This window comes from Streptopelia decaocto, assembly GCF_964273445.1.
Source record: "Streptopelia decaocto genome assembly, chromosome: 1".
In the NCBI taxonomy this organism is placed as follows: Eukaryota; Metazoa; Chordata; class Aves; order Columbiformes; family Columbidae; genus Streptopelia; species Streptopelia decaocto.
In genome coordinates this window covers 120,827,661-120,848,804 of record NC_138663.1, presented here as the reverse complement: position 1 = coordinate 120,848,804, position 21,144 = coordinate 120,827,661, and the positions used below count along the sequence as shown (strand labels likewise).

The 21,144-nt window shown below is 42.0% G+C and overlaps 1 protein-coding gene across 2 annotated transcripts in view; it reads right to left on the bottom strand.

The window, feature by feature from the left end:
• Window positions 1-21,144, bottom strand: part of RUNX1 (RUNX family transcription factor 1) — a 176,860-nt gene that overhangs the window by 53,403 nt on the left and 102,313 nt on the right. For both annotated transcript variants that reach the window (XM_082044461.1, XM_082044462.1), the window contains exons 4-5: window positions 18,788-18,944; window positions 977-1,081 (exon numbers count right to left, since the gene is read on the bottom strand). In XM_082044461.1, the coding sequence (XP_081900587.1) occupies window positions 977-1,081; window positions 18,788-18,944 (262 nt within the window). The remainder of the gene's footprint in view (window positions 1-976; window positions 1,082-18,787; window positions 18,945-21,144) is intronic.

The window sequence follows — 21,144 nt, the reverse complement described above, 5'->3', positions numbered from 1 at the left end:
AAGTTTCAAACTTTCCTTTTTTTTCCCCCACGTCAGTTAAGCAATCCCGAGCTGCAAGTCTCATTCTCTAGTGGGTGTTTGAATCCTGCTGCTCTCTTCTCCTGGGACGATTCCACTTAAGCAACAGCCAGAACTTCTGCCAAGCGTGCAGGAGGAGTGCAAGAAACTAACCACAAACCTCAATTTCCATCAGGGCATTTCGATAAAAATATGAAAATGCCCCATTCAGGATAGTGACTGAGGTTAACAACTGCCTCTGGTAACAGGCAGCACATGTGCTGCGGAAGCATCTATACTTGTGGATCTGCTCCACCCTCACTTCGCTTCACCCCCTAGACAAAACAGCCTGCCCTTGCTGACCAAACAAAACAACCTCCTGTGTGAAAGGATATTCCCCTGGAAATATCAAACCATTAATCTCCTCCTTGTATTTAATTCTTAAAAAAAAGAAAGAGGAAAGGGTTGCTGTCTATGAGAATGGGTGCTCTTAAGCTATATGACAGCATGAGGTACAGTGAACTCCACAAAGCAGCAACCAGGTGTCCTCTTTCCAGCATTTATTTATTTTTGCAGGGTGACTGAGCCTGACAAGTTAGATCAATGATGTATTGGTTTCCAATGCTTTAAAACCCTCTTAACATCTGAAAGGCAAGAGTAGCAAGAAATGATGCGCAGGGTATAAGCTGCCCACCTTTTACCAGCATCCCTTCTGTCAGCTTTTGGGTATGATCCAAGTCATCCCTGGGCAGATACTTTAGAAATGCGATGCAAGTCATATCCTAGATCAGCTGGACACCCGTGAAATATAAGGCTTTGGGAAGGCATAAGTAAAACCACTCATAGGACAGCTTTGGCTTAAAACACACCCATTGTTCCACATATATTGGATAATGCTGCGTTTCATGGGGCTAGTGATGAACGACTACACTAAACTGTCAACCTGGCCTTCTGCAAATGCCAATGTTAGTTCACTTACTTCTGGGCTCACGAGGTCCGTCCACTGTTATCTTGATGGCTCTGTGGTATGTGGCTACTTGTGGTGGATTTGTGAAGACCGTGATAGTCAGCGTGAAGCTTTTCCCTGCAAGAGGAAAAAAAGTTACTGAGCATATGCATTGAGAAAAGGTAGACTCCTCATTTCAAATAGCACTTGAACACACCAAATGGCACTAAAACACTTTAGCTGTCTGTATCTGAAGATAGATATTTGCCCAGGCAGCTGGGTATATAACCTCACAACTACCTGGTGCTGGATGCATTCCCTCTGTGGCAACTGCTCAAAGCTTTTGGAAAAAAAAATTAATTTATATTTAAATGATCTACACTTTGTTTGTAAAAAAAGGAGGTTGCCCCTAACAGGTAGAGTTTATCTGATATACATGACTGCTGGTACGTTATCTGTACTTTCTAAAGGGCGTTAATTCAGAGAACCTTAGAAATTGTGGCTGTCTCTTCCAAAACTGCCACGGGAATCTGATTAACAGCGCTTGTTAAAATTAAAGAGAACTGGGTGCTCAGATCCCCCAGGCAGATTGTAAAATCCCATGCTTTGTGGTTGAAGCTAGCACTAGATAAATTCCATATTGTGCACCAGAACCCTTTAAAAATTATCTACTACTGCAACATCAAGAAACATGGGAATCACAGAATCACACAGAATCACAGAACGTTAGGGGTTGGAAGGGACCTCAAAAGATCATCTAGTCCAATCCCCCTGCCGGAGCAGGAACACCTAGATGAGGTTACACAGGAAGGTGTCCAGGTGGGTTTTGAATGTCTCCAGAGAAGGAGACTCCACAACCCCCCTGGGCAGCCTGAATGGAAAAAGTAAAAAAAATCCCTACAGCTTGTCCACAGGTAATTAAAACATTTTATGAAGCCATAGCAGTGCATTGTGATTAGTTTCTCTATTATTCAGTGAGAAAACTGTGAAGGCCTTTTCAAAATTTATATGTGCATGTCATGGCTCTAAGTTGGGAAAAGATTCTGGTTTTGTGGCTGCTGTGGAGTGTTTTGTATCCCCTTGTGGCTGCAATGCCTTCAGATGCTGCTACCCCTGGATTTGCTTTTGGCCAATGGCAACATTTACTTCAGGCATTTTTTAAATAACAAAAGTAATATCGTGCATCTTTGATAAGAACTCACATATGCAATCATTATGGCTTTGGCCTGGATAACAATAAAAACATTGTCTGTCAGCAGGTTTAGCATAGTTATCTCAGCATCATGGAGGACTCATATACTGACAGGAATCTTCATTATCAGTAAGAGACATCAAGGGACATCACCCCAAGTTAGATAACTAGAAACTGTTATAAATAATGAAGGTACTTCTCCTTTGGAAACATACTCTGTGAGTTTTCTCTGACTGCTTTATTTTACCACTTGGCTGCAGCCCTCCTGAGTGCTGAGCTTTTTCCCTTCTAAGACTTCACATTTTTATTGTTTGCTTAATTTATCTATATAAATAAATATAAATATGAACGTTAATGTAAATATAAATGCCTGCCTCTAGCAGTAATATTCCAAACCCCCCATGCACATTCACTTGCAATTCAATACTTCTATTAATGCAGTTCTTACTTCGGTGCTAATGGTCTGCATCAACATCACGGTGAGCGCACACATAGCTGTTACTGGAAACTGTCCTCATCACATCCCTGTGAATTAGGGAGGTATTCTCCTCACTCTACAGATGAGGAACCTTGAGGAGATAAAGTGTCTTGGCCACAATCTCACAGGAAGCCTGCAGCCAGTGGTGCTAACTTCTTCAGCTGCTGCAGCTAAATCCAACTATAATCCTGAATCACAGCCTTGACAAAACAGAAGCTGAAACACGAGCCTCACAAATCCCAGGCCAGTGTCTTCCCACCTCCACATCCTCACTAGAAACCAGTCCCTGAGATTGAAGGAATTACAACAGAAGCAAGAATCATTTCAGATCCCTGTCTCAGGGTCTTTGGTGCTCCCCTCTTGGGTCCTACATCTACCCAGACCAAGGATGGCTGTGTTCATAACATTCTTTAAATACCAGATTAGATTATAAAGCTTTACAGTTTTGTTACTCTTTCTCTGACAGCACAACAGATCTTTCTATGAGGCATCAGTAATAAAGTTCAACAAACCTCCTTCAAAAAAACTTTATCACTCATAACATTAGACTTAACAAATATCAGAGGCATCTGGGGATCTTCCTTCTTTCCAAAAATGGTTTCCCTGTATCATTATGTACACCACCTAGATCACTAAGACTGAAAGAGACTTTGAAAATATACTTTATTCTCTTTACTTCCTGTTTATTTCTTCTTTGTTTTGTTTGACAACTGCTGATGCATTAGGTAAGGTGCTTCTCCTGTTCTGCTATAATACAAAGTCAATTTATTTCTTTAGAAGGCTCTTGTGGATTTTTCAGATAGAAAATAAATGCAGAAAAAATTTATAACAACAGTTAAATGTTATAAAATGTGGCCACATTGCCTGTATACAAGACCAGAATAAAGAAGAGGGACCTGAAGCTACTTTCAAGATTTCCTACAGAACTGAGTAGATCTCAGAACCTGTATAAGGTTGTGACACAAGCTGGCAAAAGCAGGAAGACACTTAGCTTACTTCTTGTTGAAAGAAGACTATTCATTAACCACATACTGGTTAACCACAGGACTATATAACCATAAACCTATGTGTCACTCATTGCTGCTTACTAATAATTCCGTCTGTGTTTTTTCTCTGGTTATTCTGTTTCATCTGCATTTATCTTTATTAAGTGGTTTTATCACTTTTATTCATAGCTTCTGCATTATTCATCATTTATGTGTCTGGTTGAGAAAGGTATATTTAGATTGGAGTTATTGTTAGTGAAATCTGGGTTTATGGATATACCTGTTCTGGGATGATGGCAGGACTACAAACGTCTCCTCCTTGCTTTTATGTATTATGATACAGCCATGATACAGAATTTTATTTTCAACATACACTTGTATAATACACTTACAAGCACATGCACATACATACACACACATACATACGTAACATGCAGCAGACTAAACCAGTGGAAATAATACCAGATTAGGCAGTGGAGGCTGTATTGAGGCTCCCTAGCACTGGAGTTTATATTAAATGCCATGATTTCTAATACCTGAGTAAGTGGCCCTCCTAACTGTTGGTGGAAGACCTACACTGAGCACTTAGTGTCTCCACCCAACTCAGGAAGGGGTGGGTGCCACCAAAACTGAATCAGAGAGCATAAGTGGTGGACTGACCTCTCCAGTGACCATAAATGGGGTTCAAACACTCCAAGAAGGCATTCTGAAACATTGGCCTGGTTTGGATGCCTCCAGCAGTCATGATGACAATTTGATGACATTCTAGTCGTCACAGTGAGCCGGCACATAGCCCTCCATTAGCTAACATCAAAATCTGAGACCTGCTGGGTTAAACAGTCCCATGAATCTACAGAAAACAATATACAAATTACCCTGGGTGTATGGGGTATGCGTCAGTACACTGAGCCAATTGCTACTGCATCTTCATGTGAGTCTTTGCTGATGGTGGAAGGGCTAAGGGGTGATGTCAATGTCAAGCTGTGCCTCACTGGGGTGCAAGAGGCACTTCAGAGACTCTCACTGTAACTATTCCTGGCAGTTCCTAATATTAGGCACATAGCATCTCATGAGCACAATGATTAAATTCTCCAGATGTGGGACAGGGCTCTGCCTTTGGAAACCCTTCCCACAGACATCAAGCACACCCTCATATGTCTAAGGGCAGAGCACAGGACTCACTGCTTCCATCAAGTCTTTCCTCACAACTAGAGTAGGAAAAATTGCTTGGTAATGTTTATTTTTGCAAAAGCATTAAGGTCAGAACATTTCTAGAAAAAATAATGGAAACAGTAGAATTTCTGGCCAAAATACAATACTGACTTTTGAAATGATACCTAGAGACTCTGTTGATGGGTTTGCTAGAGACTGTACTATCAAAAGAGCCCTCAAGAGTCACTGCTGTTTTAACAGATAAAGTCAGATGGATTAAACCAGTTGTTCCCAGCTCGTGACTTTACAGGATTCCTCATGAGATCCCCTGATGTTCTGCAAAGCTGCAGGAACTTAAGGGGAAGCTCAAAGCATAATATTGTCCACACAACAATAATGTTCCTGGACCAGCAAGAGGTGAAGATCAGCCCCCAAGAACCAATCATCTGAAGGTGTGCCTGCGCTCTACACTGCAATAAAGGAACTTGAAGTCTACATTCTGTCTGCATCTCATCTGAGAGAGGCTGGAAGCAGAATGAGCAGTGAGCTCACCTCTAGCATGATGAGGGATTATTACAGTGGTCCCCCAAAACAGCACTGCAGGGCTGTAGAGGGAGCAATAGACTTGTAAGCTGCTGCCCCTGGGAAAGTTTGGGAGGAACCAAAGGGGAAGAAATGAATCCCAAGTGACAACACAGTCACATGAAGCTCCTGCGTGCTGCTTTAGTCATCCCCAAGCAGTGTCACAACCAGACGGGTCCAGCGGTGAGAAAGCACACTTAAAATATAAGTGACTTCAGGGGCAGATGCAAAGGGGAATGAGAACAGACACTCTTTAGGGATGAGAGGCCACATCTTGAACCTATCTTTTAATTTTAATCCACAGGCAAAAAGAGACGTTGATTCCATTGATGAAGGTTCATCCAAAGGAGGACAGAAAAAGTGAAGTTTCAGAAGTTTGTCCATGGTGGGTGGGGAGGAAAGTGAGGCCAACAGATTATGGCATTACAGTTGCACTCTTTTGCTTTTGGGATTTATTCTGATGATCACAGATGTGTCATTAGAGTAGGGGTTTTTTTGTTTTGTTTGTTTGCTTGCTTTAAATTGTTACAGTAAATTATTAGATAAAAAGAAGAAGAAAAATGGGAAAGGAGCCAAGAATGCTTGTGCTGACAAGAACAAAAGGTATAGATGGAAAAATATGAAATATAATACACAAATGCAATACAAATTATATTACAGTCATTTCTATTATATTAGTGAGAGACTTCCAGGATCTAGTAAGAAAGCTTCTACTTTTTAATGCTTATGTGCTTACTTTTATTAAGCCATGCTAAATGATCCATTTTATACATCTTTACAATTTCTCTCAACATTTTCCTGGGTATCTGCCAAAGTGAAGATGTCTACTGTATTTTAAGATCATATCTGACTGTATCCCTGGGCAGGATGTAATACACATACGCTCGTGTATTCATTCTCAAGTGTGAACTGTTAAACAGCAGGACCATATTTTGCCATTCTTACCACTTAAGCTGCTGAATACTCCAAATCTAATCAATAGGATGACCCTTCATTAGTTAGCTGATGCTTATCATACAAGTGAAATATTTTTGTAGGTGTTCAAGTTGCATGTCCAATTGCAAAAAAACTGCACAAGACCATATTCTGTGCTCAGGTGGTGACTATTTTCTCCTGCCCCTAGAAACAGTTTTACAGTCAGAATATAATTTTGCCTGTTATGTTTGGCCCAGTGGCTGGTTCATCAGAAAAAAAGCTGTAGCTGAAAAAAGCAGCATCAAAAAAAAATAACATAATTTGTTTACCATCAGCACCACAGATACCACTGAATTTAAATATGAGAAAAAACTGTTATTCACCTCATCTGCTACCACGCTGTAGATGGTTTACAAATTCTGACTGCCACAGACCAGTGGTCCAAACAGAAAAACGTGAACATGGGGAAATGTCAGCAAATCAGGGTGATTACCCATAGAAATGCAAGAACTGCCCACGCAAATCAGTGTCACAGGCAATGGATCTGTTTTTGTGTTTATATGAATGTTCTGTGGGTGTAAGAGTGTGTGAAGTTGGAGATTTGGGAAATACACCCACTTGCCTCCTGCCAAACCAGCCTGGGTCAACATAAAGCTATACTTTTGAACATTTCTCTCGAGTGTCTCACTCCAGGAAGTTCTTATATGTGTGTTTACATAGCATCTACTTACCCAGAATGAAATCTCCATCGCATTAAATCAATAGGTGTTTTGTTCTGAATTTATACAGGGCCAAGCTGTCATGCAAATGGCCAAAAGTGGCTCAGCTGCAAACTTGGAGCCAGCTATGTACTACTGAATTTGTTTTGCAAGAAGTTGTGGAAAAGAAACTTGTTACTGCAGGAGCATGGCTGGCTCTGGCTTCTCCCCTTCCCTTTCCTTCCCAGCTCCCTGCAGCACAACCGAGTGCTTAACTAAGACCTGCACTTCACTCTTTGTTCCTCCCTACCCATTCTCCAAGGGTTTTTTTTCCAGCTAACGTGTCAAATGCTGTGGTGAAGAACAGCAGAGTCACCTGTCTCTCCTGCCACAGCTCTGGGGACTCCTGGATCTAGAATGCTAGAAGAAGGCTGTGCCTGGGGTAGAATTTCAAGGAATTATTTTGGTGAAGTGTACATACATTCAACCTAAGGCAACACAGGAACTATATTAAGCAACCAAAATTACATAACTGAAATCAAGTAACATTAATAGAGAGGCTTTCAATCTAAACTGGCACTAAAATTGAATTTTACCTTAAAACCATTATGTAGGTGATAAGGACAGTCCCTGTCACTCTTCTAGAAATTATCCCTGACAATATTCTTATTTCATAAGTCAAAGACATAACCCTAAGCCTGCAAGCTGTGGATATGAAATATTTAACAAAATAGATGCAGAAGCTGGTTCTATATGTGGTGTAACCTACAGCTGTTAAAATAAAAGTGACTCAGGCCCTCAGCAGCTATTCCAGCAGACACATGTTAGTGACACACAGCAATGTTTTATGCATGCCCCTTGTCATCAAGTATGACAGGCATGCTACAGGACCTGTCCCTTGCACTGCAAAATGCCCACACAGGTAGCATGTTCTGAAGTCTCTTTTCCCTTGCTTTGCTGTGTTACAATGGCACCAACATTCAAATCCCTTTCCTTAGGAAAAAGGACATATCTTCTCTCTAGTGACCCAAGACAGGACCCAAGGGAACTGGCAGGAAGATGTGCCAGGGAAGATTTACATTGGACATTAGGAAAAGGTTCTTCCCCCAGAGGGTGGTGGAGCACTGGAACAGGCTCCCCATGGAGGTGTCACGGTCCCAAGCCTGACAGTGTTCAAGGAGAGACTGGACAACACCCTCAGACACATGGTGTGAACTGTGGGGTTGTCCTGTGCAGGGACAGGAGTTGGACTCGATGATCCTTGTGTGTCCCTTCCAACTCAGGACATTCCATGATTCTACAATCTTCCAGCTGGCACAAACAAAAAATGCTAACACCCTGCACCCCAGAAACATGTCACCGTCAATTCAAAAATCACATCTTTGCCTGAACACTGCTTTTTTTTTCCATTACTGTAGCAACTAACACCCGCAGTATTTGATCAGAAGCCCTCAGAAGAGTGATTCTCCATTGCATAAACAGGGATCACTCACATTTTCAAGGATTGCAAGAGTGGGACTCAGCTCATTAAAACAGCCACAAATTTTCTTTTGTCTTTTATTTTTTTGGTGAGGGGGGCAGTTGTTTACATTTCAGTTTGACAAGAGTTTGTGTGCAGCCAGTTTCACTTCTGCACTGATGAGTGGTTTCACTTCCCAGTTCCATGTGTTGTCATGATGATACCATCCATTGCCTCCTCCAGCCTTGCAGGGGCCTCTGTGCTAATTCCTTCCCTGACAACCCAATAGTGTGTGTAAAAGTTTGCCTGTGAGGCACCTGATGGTCCTTCTCTGCTTAAGAAACTTGGATCTAAAATGCACTTCTGTTCAGAGAAAAATTGGCAGTTCAGTAGTAGGACATACCAAGTGTGGATACTAAATGGTCATGGCCATTTGTCAGGAAGGGAGCTGCAGCAGAAAGCAGATAGGGAAATAACTCTGAGCTTATGGGAAAGGATATAAATGTGCTAACTGAGGAGAAGAGGCATAGGGTCAAGAGATTTAGGAGTGGAGTGGCAAGACAGAAGACTCTGAAGACAGGGTGTCCTACAATAGTCAGCCTAGGGTGACACCCAGTAGTTAGCTGAGACATTAGTCACTTTCGTATGCGAACATCAACAATCAACAATCCACAAACACACAAAACCACCAGGAATCCCCCTACATGTTGCCTGATTTCAGAAGAAAGACTATTTCAAGCTGTGGTGGGAATTTGGCTGGCAGGAACATTATTTGTACTTCAGCATCCTTAGGTTTACATCCTACATAAATACCAGCTTTTAGGCTTTATAATGGAGGTGATATGTGCATGTGTGTGTGTGAGTGCGTGCACTAGAGTAACAAAAATGTTTGACAATATAAAAAAAAAGTGCTTTTCCATCCTGTTCTGAAAGACAACCCATGTGACTCTTTTAACTGAATTTTTGGGTTGGGATGCTTTCTTAGACAGAAAGCCTGCAGAAAGTTTGGAAAATGGATTATAGCATTAAAAGACTGGGATGGGGGGAAGACCTTTTAGTGGAAAAGCCAAGCAGCTTCTAACAAGTGGAGCTGCTGCAGTAACCACTATAAAATTCTTATGAACTTGGGTGGAGATTATAATTACAGCATAAGAAGAATGAGATTCTCTGGGGTGCCCAGCCTCTACAGCAGAGTGGCAGCACAAGATTACAGTTTGAGTCTTAAAATGCAATGCTTATTGTTAAAATATTTTTAAGACTTGCAATGTACCTACGCAATTTATACGAATGTACATGTCACTGAAGTTTGAACAAAGACTTTGACAGGGTGAAATGATTTTTCCCCAAAGGTCACTCTAATGGATATCTCTGGTGCTCCAATGAGTGGGCCACTCCAAAAACTGAACCTCTGCTTTCAAGCCATGACCTACTACATTTCAGGGAATTTAGATTTTTTTTTTCTTCCTTACCGCAATATCGTTTTAGTTTTAAATAAAGTGCTTCTCCCTACCAGAGCTTGGGCTGTTTGTGAATAAGCATTCAGAAATGACTTAGCCTCCACAAAGTACATCCAGCTCTAGGGTGGAATGAAGAAATGATCATTCAGCAGACTGCTGTGTCACTGCTGAATGGTTCAGGGAAAGGGAAAAAGAGCAACAGGAGCACCAGTTGGAAAGGACAGTTCAAAACAAAATTAATTAAATGCAAAGCTACTACCTTCTCACAGAAAATGCCTTGAGATCTTTAAGCCTAATAGTAGTCCTTAACCCAGGTATAATTTCAAACCATTAATAAGCTTTTTGAAGCAGAAATTATCACCCCCACTTGATAAGTGATGAAAGAGAGATGAAAAGGTTAAGGCCCAGATTCACAAAAGGATTTAGTTGCCTGAAGTGGGATTGAGGTTTGATTTAAATGTTTAAGTCCAAAATTACACCCCTCACCCCTCCCAGCCCCCACCCAGGTGATGCCTAGCAGCAGATGCAGTGAATATCTGAGGGGGCTTCCCCTGCTGAACAGCTCTGTGTCCTCGAGGCCACAAGCTTAGCCTCTGTGAAGGAAAACCTCAGCATGGTCAGCCTGGTCCTGACACACAGCCTGAGCCCTCCTCTGCCCCTCTCCTGGGGCAGCTTGGTCTGGGAGCTGCTGCTTGGGGCTCAGCTGCTGAGTCAGCCTCTCATGGTTGGCCCCTTCTCCTGCTTTAAGCATGAGGGCACATCACCAGGGGAGTTCCCTGCCCTGTAGGGCATGTCTCAGACATTTCACTGCACACCCCACAGAAGTGCCTCCTGGCCAGATGGCTGTGGTGGGGTGGCAGAGTCTTCAAACCTGGTGGTTGCCTGGCTGGAGGCCCTTTGGGCGAAGAGGTCCTTCGGGCGTAGGGGAGGCACACACCTGGCTCCTGGGGCTGGTGGCTGCAGTGTTTGAGGTGAGGGGAAGTGCCTCATTCCAGTGTCTTCTCCAAGGACTGCTTTTGTGTTTGAACCCATGATTTCTTCACCCCTCAAAACTCTGTTCTCATCCTTTGCCTAATTGTGAGAGTGGGAAAACCTTGGTGTAATGGGTGTTGTGGGTTTTAGCAGGTCCCATTCTGAGGCATCTCCATTTCATGGTGTATTTGCCTGTAAACCTAGACAAAGCCCCATGAGACCTGGATTTTGTCTCAGTCCCTCTCCCTTTTTCCAGTACTGGTTTCAACCCAACCTGGCTACCTGACCAGACAGATGCTGGCATACTTTAGTGCTCTGGTATGAAGCTGGAGCTGGGAACAAAAATGCTGCTTGCCCTGTGAAGCGATGAAGATGATGACCTCCCAGCATGGCTGAAGGAAGAGAGGTACAGAAAACAAGGAAGGTGTGGGTTCCCTGGAAGAGCAATGAACTGCTCTGAATATGAAAGGCATGGAACACTTTTATGATCATTGGGGCCATTTTAGCAAGAGAGGGACTTCCTCCTGCCATGTCCTGAAGCAGGTGAACGCCAGAAGACAACCTGACAAGTCACTTCTTCGGTGGCTAGCTGGGCACAGGAGTGTGCACTGGGACTGTTTACTGTGAGTTTGTTTTCTTAGAAGCAGAACTCCATGCTGTCATTACACTAATGCAATGCGCATTGATTTCAGAGCTCCAAAGAGGCCTGGGGTCACTCGATGGATATCCATGCAGTCAGCGATGGGGGAGATAACACTGCCATTATGAACTTAGAACCTGCCAAGTTCCACCAAAGACAACCTTCAAATGTAGAGCAACCTCTGTGGCCACAGATATGGATGTGGCTTTGTTGGGTTGTGGTGCATAAAGTCTAGCCTGTGGAAACTTTGTGCCCTTGCCAAAGTGTTTCCTTCAGTTCCTCCCTAAACTTCAGGGAACTGATGTGCATACACACTGCTCCAAGCACCGCCCTGCTGAAGAGCCCTTATGGCATCAAGACTTCAAAGCAGCTGCTTCCCTCCTCCTCACCTTGGTCTCCTGAACCTCCTCCCTTTCCCCCATGCACTGCTCACTCCATCCCCTCACCACATCACAGGTAGCTCCCCATCCCTGGAGAGAATGGTAGGAAAGGGTGAAAGAAATTAAGGATAGTCCCCAGCAGCACACTTTGAGGCCAAAACCTGCTCCTGTGATAAAAGCTCACACAGGAATCCCAACCTCTGCTGAGAGGCAGCAGCTCTCAAAGGTGTCAGGCAGGAAGAGCATCAGTAGAGGAAGGAGGAGACAGAGATTGATGCAGAACAGAGATGAAGGGAATAAGGTCATTTTGGAGAGGTTGAGAAAACTGTGTTGAAATAATATGATGGGAAAACCAGGAGAAAAGTAGGATGGGAGCAAAAGAGGTGGAGAGTCACACAGCACTAAAAAAAAAGTCTTCTTTTACTGTTGCTAAAGGGTATTTAGAAGTGAACACAGACTGATTCACTGATGAGGGCTTATGCACATGACTATGCTGGAAAAGCCTCTCTTCACAGCAATTGTAAACCACTGACTTGCAGCATCCTCATTTCTGCTAATCCTGAGTGAGCTGACAAGAACTGCATGCCATAGGGTAGTCATCTGAAGTTCACTAGCCAGTCCTGAAGCCAGTGTCCTAGATCATCCCAGAATTATTTTATTTTGATTACAAAATAGCAGCTGTTATCTGAGTTGTAATGCAGGTACATACATATACAGGTACACACAAAATTAAATATTTTTTCACCAGAACTCAAGCAGCTTCTGAAGGAAGCACACTAAAATAAAAAGCAAAATAAAAACAAAGACAAAAAAGGGATGAAGAGCCAACAGGTCTCCTGAAACTATGTAACCTCTTCATCTAGAGAGGTACTTTGTTTTCCCTAAGCAGCATCCTGGTAAGGCAAATTCCTTTTATCATGGCAAGAAAAAAAAGCTCAGAGGACAGTGTCTGCCTCATCCTTGTCGTTAGCCTGAGTTTCAAAAATGTACAAGCAGAGCTCTGCAGAACCAAAAAATAGATTTATTGTTATTGGACTGAGGGCAGTGGTTCAGCACTTGGCATGGCCACTGTTTACAGCAGTAATGCTCCCGGAGACAGGAAGTTCTCCAAATCGCTTTGCCATTATTTTTCTCCTGTTGACACTTTCTGATCGAGATTTTTTTCACCCAGACGAAATTTTAAGTAAGCCAGCAGAGAGTGTTTGGGAGCTGGCAAAACCATCCACAGTCATGCTCGGCCTCACAGACCACATGATGTTTTTCGAGTCAAACCCCCATGTGGAGCTGCATCATACATATATTTTTTTACACAGTCAGCAATTCATGCAAAGCTGGCTGCACGTAGTGAGTGTGTGCTGAAGACTACTCGGGTGGCACTGGTGTAATGAGAAAGTCTTTTCCCCCTCCCTCCTCCTGCCACTATGTCCCTGCCAAAGGCCGGCACTGAGGCAGCCATCGTCTTGAAAGAGACAGGTTTGCTCATCAATCTAGCACAAGCCCCAGCTATTTGGTTTTAAACTAAAGGAGGGAAGATTCAGGCTAGATATGAGGAAGAGATTTTTTCCAGTGAGAGTGGTGAAACACTGGCCCAGGTTGCCCAGAGAGGTGGTAGATGCCCCATCCATGGAGACATTCCAGGCCGGGCTGGATGGGGCTCTGAGCATTCTGATCTATTTGCAGATGTCCCTGCTCAGTGCAGGAGGTTGGACTAGATGAGCATTGAAGGTCCCTTCCAACCCAAACTATTCTATGATTCTATGATTTGACTTGAAATACACATTGCCTCCTCTGCACCTCTGCACACTGAATTCTTCCACGGCTACTCAGTTTCTACAGAAATTCTGATTAAAATTAATGACCCTACGTCCCTTAAAAATAAAATTACTGCTTCTCGCTTCTGTCTTTCAGAGCAAAATTCACCATTCAGACCAGACTGGAGGAAGAAGAGTCCTGTGCAAAATATGGACCCTCCATCACACACTCGGAGTGATGACCAGCAGCGTGGCCCCTTCCTTCAACCGCCACCCACAGGCAGCAGGACAGGCAGTGGCAGGACAGACAGCAGCAGAATGGGCAGTGGCAGCCCCAGGCGAGCAGTGTGGCAGATTTCCATTTTTTCCACCCCAAGGGCCATGTCATCCTTGCCTGTACCGAGCACGGTGGCAGGGCTGCAGGATGACCAGGATGACTCAAAGGAGCTGCCTGTTGCTCTACAGCCAGACGCTCTCCCGCTGGCCATAGCATCCTGCTAGCGCCGCATCCTTATCAATCCCAAGTATAAATATGCAGTTGTTTTTAAACTCTGTCAATTGGCCCTTTTTTTCAGTTTTGATTGCTGTTGGATTTCTTCTATTTTTGTCCTGTCTGGCAAGAGTGGTTCATTGTTACTCCAGTATCTGATACCACGTCACCCTGAAGCATTCCAATGGTTTGGACCAAGACCCAGCCGGCTGCTTACTACTGATTTTACGATCCTGTTGAATAGCATCCTCCTCTGTTTTGCACATACTTTTATAATTTTGAATGTGTTCAAGTAAAAATAAAACAATTTTTAACAAAGTGCTTAAATAAAGCAACCACATGCTGAAGCTGCACAGAAGGAGCAAAATTCTGAATTCAGAAGACAAAAATAATTGGACTCAGAACCCAGGCTAATAATTTCTGGGTTTTAAGTATTTTTGAGATTCCAGCTCAAACTGAGTTTTCTTCCCCAAAATTATATCAAGAAGAAAGAGTCCTGATGGCAGAAACTTCTGATTATGCTTCGTAATATCTCCCTCTCCTGTTCTCCTACCAGCTACTCCTGTGAAAAGGAGTACTTCTTTGGCTCTGTGAAAATTGAAAACTATTGCAAAGTTTATTCACGCATCTAATCCAAATAGTTGGTAGGAAACATATACATAGGCCTGATTTTCAGTCCTTTCTAAGATGCGGTTTCCAAACAGACCTTGCTGGAAAGCTATCACAAAGCTCCAGCTCCAGATCTCGGCTTTAGATTGAGATCTTCTGCAGCAAGCCAAGACACTTCCCTATGAGCTACTATTATGACAACCTATAAATACTTTTTTCACCTTGAAAACATGTTTATTTGTTGTTTTTTATTTTGTTTTGTTTTGCTTTTTTTTTTTTTTTAATGTTACATTCTACAAAGAAGATAGTTACTGGATTAATGATTCCATGAGGAAAATATGTAATGCTTACCGAGCCACAAAGTTTCCCTCTCCAAAATAACTATTTATTTTTAATTTTGTCCAATGAGCTTCTATGGTGTCAGGCTTTTTGCATCAGATTTATTTCATCATAGTAACCTAAACCAGTTCATTACACATTAAGAAAACAGAGTACTTTGCAGTAGTAGCATTTTGAAGTTAGAAGTGTTTTTGAATGGAAGGAGGAAAATAAAGATTAATTTTTTTTTAACCAAGTAATCAGGCAAAGGGGGCTGAGATTGGCTGAAGTTTTAAAGTACATTTTTCTTTCAGAAATTACTTACTCGGGCTTACAAGCCAGACAGGCAGGTTTTCCCAGTAGCATTCTCAAACTAGGGTGAGGAATAGTAATTCTGGAGACCAGCCAATTCCAATGTAAATCTGTTTTGTTCACAAAAGTGAGCCAAATTGCTTTAATACAACATCTCGATGTTTCAGGTGACCTGCAATATTCTCAGTTCCCATTCTGGGTGTCAAGAAAATTAAGTGGGTGTTTTTTTGGTTTGGTTTGGTTTGTTTTTTTTTATACTGAACAACAGACACAGACAGAGCAAAGGGGGCAAGCACTTGTTGTTAGATATGAAACGAACACTGTAATGCAGTTCAGTTCTTCAAGCTTTGGCCAATATTTGGTTGGTGTGTCTGCTCTGACAGACAGGTGGAATCAGACCCCCAAACAGAGGGAACTGCCATAACTCTCTGACAGTCAGCGCCGAGCTGCTTATTCACTGAGATGAAAATGTGGACAATAGCCTTATGTTTGAAACAGCCATCAGACTGTCTTGCCAGATTTCATTTAAAGCCCACAGCAGAAAATTTAAACTATTTATTAAGAATGCCAAGTATGACAATTTCATACTCTCTTAGAAGCGAGAGAGCAGCAGCTTACCATCGGTTCAGCAAGGCATTTTATGGGGACGGTTACCCCTGGGTGATAACCAATGCACTGGGAACTGTCACCGGTCAAAGCCATTCTTTATACTCCAGCAGGGATTTTAAATCACCTGTGGTACACAAAGAGCGTCCACCCTGACCGTAACCGACGTGAACTTTCAATCCCTATTCACATAATACTCCTGGCATCACATTATCACTGGTGGCAACTGAGCTTATTCAAACTCAAATATTAAATAGCAAACAAAGTTTCAGTTAATTTTCCTCCAGCGAAGTATCAAAGGAAGCAATGCCCTTTGAAGCAGCTACCTTATGCTTTAGGCTTTATACAAATTCAACAGAACAGCACCTCAGAAATCCCATACCAAATGCAAACAATCCCCACCTTTGGAAAACAATCCCCTGTTCAAGGAGTAAACAAAAGCATACATTAGTCACTCGCTCCAGAGATGGGCAGCCGATGGAGGTGATGAGATTTAACCTCGAAGACTGACTAACAACATGCAGCATTCCCACATCACTCCATCGCTTAAAGAATCCCGAGCACCCGAATGTCACACAACATACAAGGTTTCTGTCTGTGCGTGAGTGACCAGCCACTACCACTTTCTTATGGCAAAGCAGCTCAGCGACGCTCCCCGCCAAGATTTTCTGTATGAATAGGGACTGTTCTCTCTCAGCTGTGGGATTTTGACCTTGAAGCTCACACAGTTCACTGTTATGATTTCCAGCTTCACTACCATGGCCAGGAACTGAACTACAGGTTTGTTTTTATTAGCTTCTCCGCCACTTTGCCAGCTATTCATTTGAATCTTCTAAACAGTCATCTCTGAATCATAATGCAAATTCCATTTACTGAAAAGGTGGAACCTTTAATATAACAAATGAACATGTTTAATGACTGATACTTTTAGACATTACAGCATCTCTTATGTTTTCAGTAAATGGATATAATTTTCTCTGCATTACCCTATTATTATTCTTTGCTAGCATTACGAAGCTACATTCTCAGCTGCGGGTGTTTTCCACCAAGTGCATTTTGAAGACAGCCCAAACATCATGATCTAAAAGACATCTCTCTCTGTATCCCCAGCTAAAAATGCTGCAGGATACAGAGGAATTGGGTTGGTATTTTATTCTTCAAATGTATTTACTGCTTACATCTGTGTTTCAACAGGGCTGTGTTCTTCCACAATTGCTGACTTTATTTATATTGGAAGAATATCTACAGATGCATTTCGCTTCAAAGGCAAATAAAGGCTGTTGTGTATAATCAGGATAACTTCCTCAGTCTGAAGCCTGACCCGTCTTCCTTTTGGAGTAAAACATTTTGAGAGTAAGCAAGCAGAAGTGCTCAGAGCTCTGTTTGTGTTCGTAAGGGCCATGAATGCAACTACACATCAGGAGATGTCTCAGGTGCTCACATGGGGAAAGAGGGAGGTGAAAATGGTGAGTAGGAATCAGCAAGTCCCAAATGCTTAACCTGGCTTAGAGACACCATCAACGCACGTGTTGCTGAAAAAGGTAGTATACGGAAAGCTACTGAAGTGCAGTAGACACTATAATTTTGATCTGTGAGAGCTACATCACTGAATTGTCCCTAAATAACACTGCTGTGTTTGGAACACTATAATGTTACTTTTCGATTTTACTTAAAGATACAAATGAAACAAAAGAAAAATATGTACATAAATAAGATCTGAAGTCACATGGAAGATGCGACAGTTTTTCATTCTTGACCTTAAAAGAGAGACAGGCTGATCTTTTCACTGAGCTTTTTCCTGAGCAACAGCTCTGCAGCTTCTTCTGTGAGTTTGACTGACACCCCCCCGACACACGCAGAGGACTCCTCTCACAGCAATAAGGGCAGTAATGCAAGAGGAACGCTTAAAATAAGGTTGTAATAGAAAGGTAAACATGATTGCCTGGAATTTTATGCGGTTTAAGATCATAGAATGGGGCCAGAGAGCGAAGGTGTGAAGGGTCCTTCTTGTTGATTTTACGGGCTTTTGGATCAAGCTTTGTGCACCTGCCCACTCACATGCGACATGAGCCACATGTGTCAGATACTATTTGCAGCTTCCTAACAACATTTTTATGTAGTTCTAGTCTAAGTCAGCTTTGATTCTTATTTGTTACTTACACTCATGAGGCCCTTTTATTTGCTATGTACTAGTAATTACAGAGGTACAGCAAGTTGGATATTAAGCCCATCTCTTCTGTTCTATCACACACACCTTGCAGGAGTATATTAACTAACAGGACTACTGTGTATTGTTCTGTATCTATTTCAGAGAAAGAAAGGTCAGAAAAAGTGCCCTATGCCTTCACCAGGTCATGATGAAGCCAGAAAATATTTAGATCTTTGTTGGAATTACCTGTAATTTTCGGTTGACTCACTCTGTTACAGTGACTAGATTTTGCAGAGAATGCCTGGGAGCCCCAAGATGGTTGCGAGCTTTTACACAAGCTGAAAATTCTCATTTTAACTTGAAAATATGAGATTTAAATGTGGCTAATAATGTGCTGTTCTAAATTTAACAGAATGGCTTCTAGAGTCAAAATGCAACTTGCTATCTATGTGATTTTTTTTTTTTTTCAAATTAGATTTCACTGTTTAAAAATTAAAGTGACATAGATGACAGGCTACAATAAAGCAAAAAACCCCATATAGCTAATTCCGTGCCTTTGGAACTGGCCTGTGCCAGATCTTGCAGCATTCCCTGCCACAGAAAACTCAATAGACGTCGTCTTTAAATTCCCTCTATGTAACCAGAACTTTACGTAACTGGTGAATGTGACCAAAGTGTAGCTGAGAGCAAACACATACCTCTTCCACTTCTACCCACAAATCGGAGGTCGTTGAACCTTGCTACTTGGTTTTTCATGGCAGCTGTGGCATTCCTGAGTTCTGCGGAGTAGTTTTCGTCGTTTCCAGCCATCACTGTTACCAGTGTCCCATCGGGCACGTCTCCCAAGGCCACCACCTAGGAAATCAAGGAGCAGAAGCTTCAGCTTCATTATGTGACACTTAATTTGGGTGCGGAAGATCAACAAGTAACATGATAAAATAGGGAAAAGCAGCAACAGCAAAATCTATGTAGACTAGAAGCTGCTGGGGAAAAACAGGAGTTGCTTCCATTCCTAGTTTGCAGAGATACAGAAAAGTTTCTACATTAATGCACCACTAAAATACACAGCATATCGTGTATTGCCAACAAAAAAATTCAAGTAACAGGAATCAGTTCGGGTCTGATTTACACCAGTAGCATTCCTTTCATGCTACAATAAAGTAAGCGTAATAATGGAAATGTAAAGTCAAGAGAAAACAAAACCAAGCCAATTGTCTCATGGATGCAGAGGGTCAGAGTCCACACAGCTGCACCAGTTCCCTATCTTTTCCTCCCACCGCTCCAAATAGAGCTGCCCCAGCATAAATTCATAATGAATCCATCAAAAAACAAGCCTCAATCAAATGTTTAATCACAACTTCCTGAACTATTTCCTTTTTTTCAATTTAGAAGCATGAAAGCAAATCATTGACTTAAGACCTCACCCGCAACCTGGTGGATGAAAAACACGATCTGAACTAAGGAAATCTACAATCGCTCAGCCAAAGGCTTCCACCTCGTCTGAAATGTTTGCGCTGTAGCTCCTTGGTGCCAGCATCTATCAAAGAAATATTTAGGAACACAGGGTTCACTGCATTTCTGATGTGATTGCATCTGCAATGTTCATAGTGGTTAAATTATGAGAAAATTAATTTTATCTTCTTGAGCAGGACCAAATTCTCAAAACAATTTTAGCCTGTTCTAACTGAATGGATGTCTGATGCGTCTCTAGATTTACTCTGATAAAAGTACGAGCTTGAATTAGGTCCTCTGTCACACCTGTTTTAGATCACGTTGGTTTCCCCCCCAATTAAGTCCACAGTAGCAACTTCAGGACTACAACTAAAAAAACCAAACCAACAAACAAAAAAAAAAACCCCAACAGAGACAGAAAAAAAAAAAAAAATAGCTACTTTTTGTTTCCTCTTTTACACATTCTAAAAGGAAGTAGTCCTGCATCATGTCCTCTGAGCTGCAGCTCGATATTTTTCCTTCCTCTTAATGTTTTCTAGCTTATGTCCATGCAGTTATAATTGGCTCAAACTTGTCACGGCCCAGTCTTATTTCTTTTAATTTCTAATCACACTGGTCTTTCCAAACAGGATCCCCAGCTCTTTTACTTGATTGGTCTCTCATGCTTATTCCCTGGCCATAGCTACCTCCCATAATAAGAGAGAGGTCTCCAGTCGCAGGTATCTCACCAGCCTTTCCTTCTACAGGAGGCTGCATTTCTCACTTCAGTGCTCTCCCATTTGTCACCAATAACCCTTATTTTTCACTTCCACATGCAAAGTTAAAATCACTGTATCAAAATTCCCTCTTTACGTATCTATTTCAACTTCCTCTTTCCCATTCCTCTGCGGCCCAGGCTTTTGGTTTTTTGTTCTCCTCTGTGTGCCATAATGCATTTCTGTGGCCTGTGCTATTCTGTGGCATTGCGCTTTTCATATTTCCCTGATCTTGGCATAAAATAGACCTGCTCAAAACGTTGAAGCTAGTGAGTTTTCTCCTCGCACAGCACTGTGTCACAAGGCACGCTGGCTCACAAGATCAGCAACTGCAAACCCAACGCAATCACCCAGTTCTTAAAAAGTTACCGTAAAACCTTAATGCATGCATATATATTAAAGACACAAGAAAAGGAAAGGGGAAAATCAGGGCATTACCCTCAGCTCCCTGTGATGCAAATGTTTGCATGCCTGTTTAAGGAAATATATGTTAGCATTTTGACGGATGAAAAACCTTCAGGGTTGGTTGTCTCTTATGAAACAAATATTTTAAATCCCTGTTTTCAAATTACACTGAAGACAACTTCAGCTATAAGACATACGAAGCAAATATTAGAAGCGAGTATAAAAATTACACAGGCCAGAAAATAAACTAGAGTTAAAAGTCATAGACAATAGAAACAGAAATATAAACATTTACATTAGAAAAAAGACTAAACAGATAAGTTGAGACTTGCTGACTGGAGTTATCTAGTACTTTGTTGTACTCTTTAGCTCTTAAAAATATGTAGAGAAGCAAAAAGCATATCGGGGTTGCAGTGCTGTCGGGTATCTAAATTACCTACTTC